The 6,742-nt window shown below is 36.6% G+C and overlaps 1 protein-coding gene across 2 annotated transcripts in view; it reads right to left on the bottom strand.

Annotated features, from left to right (window-relative positions):
• Window positions 1–694: 694 nt before the first annotated feature.
• The window catches only part of ARSJ (arylsulfatase family member J), an 86,646-nt gene continuing 80,598 nt past the window's right edge, over window positions 695–6,742 (bottom strand). Inside the window, exons 3-4 of one of the 2 annotated variants that reach the window (XM_079920202.1) lie at window positions 5,093–6,491; window positions 695–762 (exon numbers count right to left, since the gene is read on the bottom strand). In XM_079920202.1, coding sequence (XP_079776328.1) covers window positions 5,093–6,491 — 1,399 coding nt within the window. In that variant the 3' untranslated portion in view covers window positions 695–762. Of the gene's footprint in view, window positions 763–4,128; window positions 6,492–6,742 lie in introns of those variants that run through there. The other variant, XM_079920201.1, reaches the window with a different exon arrangement.

Genomic DNA, 6,742 nt, shown 5'->3' with positions numbered 1-6,742 from the left:
GGAAGATCCCACATGCCGCGGAGCAACTAAGCCCATGTGCCACAGCTACTGAGCCTGCATTCTAGAGCCCGCGAGCCACAACTACTGAGCCCATGCATCTAGAGCCCGTGCTCTACAACAAGAGAAGCCACCACAGTGAGAAGCCCACCCACTGCAACAGAGTAGCCCCTGCTCGCCGCAACTAGAGAAAGCCGGCGCCCAGCAATGAAGACCCAACACAGCCAAAAATAAATTAATTTATAAAAAAATGTCATATTAAAAATTATTTTTGGATATTTATTCTGAAAGATAAATTTTACTTTTATTTGATTCATTAGATAAGATGCCCTCCATTTATAATTAACAGCTAAAGAATTTCTGCAAAGAATGAATACACATTTTAATAAGCATATGTTATTTTCTTGGACCTTTTAAGTTGGTGGGATTGATTTTATCCAAAACTGCATAACCCAATTGACAAAGAATATTATAGGATTGTAGTACATTTGAGAGGAAGGAAATTTCAAATCATAGATATGAAATGGAAAGTTAAGTAAATATGTTCAAGTCTACCTAACTCCCACGGACAACATTTTCATGTCGTGTGTTTTATAATGTCATATCTAATCAATGAATCAATGGACTTCACAGAGATGCTACGACCAATAAAATACTTAAGAAAAACTTACCTTTAAAGAAACAGATTTCTTTCTTTGCCAGTTTGGAGAGCTTCGTAATAAGATACCCAAGGATGTGGGATATAGTCCATTTGGCTTCATAATTCTGTGAAGACACAGAGGTTTATTTGCTATTTATATTTTTCCCTTCTATGGCTTGCTACAAAAATTATTCACAATTTAATCCCCATTTCTCCTTTCTGGAAACTCATTTATACTGTATTCTGTTACATTCAAAGTAGTGTTAGAATAATTATGTTGTACTCTGTTAGGTAATAAAGATAAAATTTGCTCTCAGAATTGTATGATTTTTGCTTGGTTTTTGCTGTTAACACTCTGTTCCTATAACTATACATTATTCAAGTTAGTTTTTTCTAATGCTAGAAATTTCTTCATTTCACAACAATGCTATTATTATGAGGAATGGTATTAGGGATGATTAGTTCTATTTTTCAACAGTGAAATTCCTATACAACCGTGGAAAGTGGCAACCCAAGCAAATGTAGCTGAACATATGAATATTTGTGATTACCTTACCTATTCATGCAAAAAATAAATATATATTGAACACTGACTAGGAGCCAGGCATTGTTTTACATACTGGCAATACAGATGTAGATAGAGCAGACATAAAACTATTTTTGTTAAGAAGCTTACACTCTAGTGGGAAGAGCCAGAGAATAAATAAAATATGTAAGTAAAATATGAAATATATTAAAGGGTGATAAGTCTATGGAGAAAGATCAAGTAGGGGAAGAGAGTGGAGAAGAGGAGGGTGTTTGGTTATTTGACTAATGGCTGTGTCTCCCAGGAGCATGCAGACTACCTGAAAACAGGGACTCTGTCTCATGTTGCTAGTCACCATATCACAGCATTTATCATATGTGGCACTTACCAAGTGCTGAACAAATGGATGGGTAAACTCGGTGTTGAATGAGTCCTCCCCTTATCCTGATCTACTCTTTCTTTTCCACACTACTTTATATAGTATATAATTTATTTATATAGTATATAATTTATTTATGTTTATTACTTATTGTTTGCATCACTTGGCTAGAATGTCACCTGCACAAGGAATAAGAATTTTAAAAAGAATTTTTATTTTGTTCACTGATGGATTTCAAGCACCAAGAACATTGCCTGCCAAGCAGGCAGTAGGATTTAACAAACATTTGTAGAACGAATGAATTTTAATAAGTAATTTCGCAAAGAGGAAACAATGAAATTACTAACTTCTGACACAAGAATTTTGTTTGCTGCTTCTGGCAAGCCAGTTTATTCCTGCCAACAACACACATTCTGATGGCTACTGACAAATTCACAGTGTATGTACTCAAGAATCCCAGGAATAAAATGCTTAAGAAGCTAATCCTGATGCCAAATTCATGTACCTTGGAATATCAAATGTTACAATGTATTAACTATCTACTCATTCAGCTATCAAAGGGACAGTTTCTCCTCTATTCTTAAGATTCTTAAAAGGGAAAAGTATGTAAATACAGATGAAACAAGACTTGACAGCCATGGTGTGGATGTTTTTCACTGATTGAAAGGTACCACAGAGTTTTGTTTGTTTTGTCGTTTGAATAAAATGATTTAGATTCTTTCCCATCCAAGACACATAAGCCACATCCACAATTTATTTTCTGACAAAGCTAGGGGGATACTTATATTTCATTCCAGGGGTTTCCTTTGGTGTCCTAATAAAAGGATCAGAGGTTTTAAAGTGGTGCTATTTACACTTGAAAAAGCCACGGGCAACTCTCAGGTTGCAAAAGAAATGCAACCTGAGAATCACAGTTCAGGAAAATGAACTGTGAATAAAGGCCCCACGTGAACATAGTTTTAATGGTTAAGGCATAAAAGTCAAGTGCAGAGTATTTTCCTCCCTGGACATCTTGAAACACCTAGTGATCTGTTGACAGCATTTTGGAAACATTTCTGTTCATTATTTATACATGACTATTGTATTAGATTTTAGTTTCTTAAGGGCAAGACACAGACTTCTCCTAAATCGCCTACCCAGAGTCATGGGGGGGAGGGCAGGTACTCTCCTAAAAATAGTAAATAACGTCCTTGAAGTCATTTCCAGGTAGAAAACTGTGGGCTAATTTATTTTCATTGAGAAAGTTATGGTCATTTACAGAGAATTTAAAATCACACCATATTACATAATATCTACTGGCCTCAAATGTGAGTTAATTTTCATGATCCTAATTTGCCTCTTTTCTCCTTTTTGTTTTGCTAGCGATTTCTAGAAGATTCTATGTTTACACTAAAAATTTCTGAGGTCTGTTCCATACTTTGCCTAGTCCTGTGTAATGTCCTATAGACAAGAGTTTTATGGTGAAATAAATTAGAAAACACTATATAAAAATTTCCTTCTGTTAGAGATTTACAAGGCAAGCTAAGATTTTAAAAACTGTAAGAAAGTCTGCATAAATTGAACCCTTTAACCTTGTTTAACTCCACATATCCTGAACTCATTTTTCCTCAGAACTCTTTTTTAATGTAATAATAACTATCTTTTGAATTATAAGATACTATCTATTTTATGACACCTCATTAATTTATGTGCCACTGAGAGGAAAACACTGACAGTATGCCTTTGATTTTTAAGACCCATTTAAATATACAGTTGACAAAACACAAACTCAGGAAATAGTACTTAATCCTATATAATGAAACGGAGATATATATTCTAGAAATGAAATATTAAACTTTTTAAATATTAAATTATTTTTGTCCATTTTAGTAATTTTGGTAACAGTCTATCAATTCTTTTATAGATTTCCATGAACTGTGAGAAGCTATCCTCTGAATTCTGATATAAATGTATTTAATAGTATGCTGCCATACTGCCACGTACATTTCTTTAATCACAATTGTAACTTCACATATCACAGTTCTAGCCCTCTGTGATTTTTCGAGTGCAAACTATGAGACTTACAGGTAATATTAGGAGAGGGCACCTTAAAGAAAACTCCAGGGCCCATGGGAACCACATCAACCTGTCCTCACTGATCACCCATGATAAACTTCATTACAGATCACGTTCCTTTAATCCTCCTCATGGCATTTGCATGCGTGAATTTCAAATTTGATTTTTAACAACGCCAGATAGGACCCATATATTCATTTCTCTGTATCTCCCCACCAAGTCCACTTTGTATAAGAGTAGGGTCATTACAAATCTTATTTATTAACAAGAGAACACTTTTCTCCATGCAGTGGCCAAGTGGAAATATCTCTTATTTGCAAAATTCATATTATATTACTATGGTTGTTAGCAAATCATACCTTCATTTGCCTATTTGCCTATTTGTAAAGATTTGTTAAAATGAATAATATAATTCTATATAGATGTTAAATCAGAAAAGCCACACAATCTGCTGGTGCTATAAAATGTCATTTTAATAATTAAGATACATAAATAAAGTGTTTATGACAGAAACAATAAAGTTGTCTCTCAATTCTGTACAAACGCTGAATTTCCAAGTAATTTGTAAGGAATATATTCATCTTATTACATTCAAAATAATGGTTGAACAATGATGATTATCATTTTTTTCTTTTTATATTCTATAAATTCACACACTATTAATTTATAGTATTACAGTGCTTGATAATCTTGATAATATGAAATAAAATTCTTCTAATGGTATGTAGAAAATAAAAATAAAATAATTAAAAGTCATCTGTATAACTATTTATGAAAACAAAATAATTAATATTTTTTCTGTAAAAATAAATTATGTACTTTATTCTGAAACATCATTCTATTAAAGTGTTTAGAGAATAGTTACATTCACGTTTTGGCAGTGTGCTCAAACTTTCTTATTTGCCATTCCCTTATGCACGATAAAGTGAGGTGCAAGCTGTTCACATGTGAGAAAAACAGCTTATTTTCACAGGAAAGGAAATGATATATGAAATAGAATTAATTAAAAAAACCCAAGTGCCCTATGATAGATATACAAAAATTCTCTAAGAAAAAAATGTTCTTCAAGGCCTTTGAGGTGATGCAACCTTTGACTACACTTCATCAAAGGTGGTTTTTAATCATGCTGCTCTGTAACTTCCATCAAAGTAGCATGTCCATCAATTGCAGGTTACAGTCCAATGTTATAATTTAAAGCATAGTGTTTGGTCAATTGACTGAAGCACAACAGCTGGACTCGTCACTGACCACCTTTTATAAAAGAGCAAGAGAAACAAACATCTCCTTTCTGCTCTAAGCATGGCTTCCAAAAGTAGCACCTTTGTCACTGAGCACAAGCTTTCCAGGTGGCAGAAGTCTCTGGAGTAGCACAACATGAAAACAGCGAGGCTGATGGCAGGAATCCTACTGAGCCAAAAACATGCTGGTTCACCTAGAAAACTGGTGAAAGACTAAGAACTGATTTAAGTTTAACCAGACAGGAAAAAATTTGTACCTATCCACGAGGAACACCCAATCGGCAATTTGTAAACGAACCCACTTTCTGCTGTTTCTTCTTTGTCTTACTTTTCTTCTGCTTTTTCTCAGTCTTATTTTTGCGTAACTTCTGTTTCTTGTTTTCCTCTTTATACCATGGTCCCCAGACTCCTCCATTGAGCCGAGGGTTACTTCTGGGGTCTTTGGGGGGGTATCTGACAGGCACCGCGGTCTTGTTGAACTGTGAGAGCCTCCGGAGGAGCTGCTTCACAACTCCGGGATACCTGTTAGAAAGGTCCACTCTCTCATAGGGGTCGGCTGTGATGTTGAACAGCCATACACTTTTGCCAGTTGACAACGTAATCCGTTCGTTGTGCCACCGGTTCGGCCCTAGGTTGCTGAACGACTGAGGGGGCACCCAGTCACTGTACCCGGGGTTCCCTGTGAGCAGTTTCCAGTGCTGTACTCTGATGGCCGACTGGATGGCAGTGTTCCAGATCCCATAGCCTGCCGCCCAGGAGCCATTTTTCGCCTTGGTATAAATGGGGTCGATGTTGTGCAAAATATCTATTCGGGGAGAACGAAGGCCTTCACTTATGGTCTCCCAGATGTCATAGCCATCCAGTTGAATGTCCTCATCAATTTGTCCTTCAGCCAGTGAAATCAGAGTGGGATACCAGTCAGTGATGTGCACAAGCTCCTTACACACCGTTCCCTTGTTTTTCAGAAGTGGACTGTGCACGAAGCCAACAGCCCGGATCCCCCCTTCCCAGTAGGTTCCTTTGCTACCTCTGAGGGGCCAGTTACTTCCTCCTGCTGTGGGCTGGCCGCCGTTATCTGAAGAGTATATGATAATGCTGTTGTTATAGAAACCATATGTCTTTAGAGCCAGGGTCACATTGTTGATTGCTTCGTCTAAGCAGGAAAGCATGGCAGCATACCTGCGCCTATTTATGTTGATAATGGACCTGTAGTGTTCAAAATACCTGCCAGGGGCTTGCAGTGGAGAGTGCACAGCTTGGTAGGCAATATATAAAAATAGAGGCTTTCTGGGGTCACGAGAAGCTAAGATTTGCTGCACTCTCTGAGTGTACATCTGTGTGGAGTATATGCCATTGTCGTAGTCCCAGGCAGCATTGTCATTTTCGTACAAGTCATAGCCACACATCCCGGGACTGTCACATTTGTAGTGTGTATAGTAATCGCCACTTCCCAAGAGGGAACCAAAAAAGGTATCAAATCCTCTCTTGGTGGGCATACATTCTTTTCTATAAAAACCCAAATGCCATTTTCCAACCATATGTGTTGAATATCCAACCTCTTTCAGCTTCTGAGGTAGGGTTGCATTGTCCAGAGGTAAGCAGTTGGGCTGTGTAGGTCTTATGATAGAATGCTGAAGTCCGGTATGTATCTGATACCTTGACAAAAGAGTAAAAATTGTGTCAGTGCAGGATAAAAGATAGATTCCACATAAAACAATGATTCTTAAACAATGTTTCTATGAAGAGAAATGTTACCCCAAATAAAATATGACCAATTCAGTTTTCTACTGTTGCTCAAAAGTCCTACCATAATTAGCTACATGTTTAACATTTGAAATGCATTTAAATCAATACTTTTGAAACTAAGGTTTCACCACCTATCTCAAAATCTTTTTAAAGTTCTTATA

This window comes from Stenella coeruleoalba (assembly GCF_951394435.1).
Source record: "Stenella coeruleoalba genome assembly, chromosome: 4".
NCBI classification, from domain to species: domain Eukaryota; kingdom Metazoa; phylum Chordata; class Mammalia; order Artiodactyla; family Delphinidae; genus Stenella; species Stenella coeruleoalba.
Note: the sequence above shows the minus strand (reverse complement) of the source record. Positions and strands in the feature narration are given on the sequence as shown.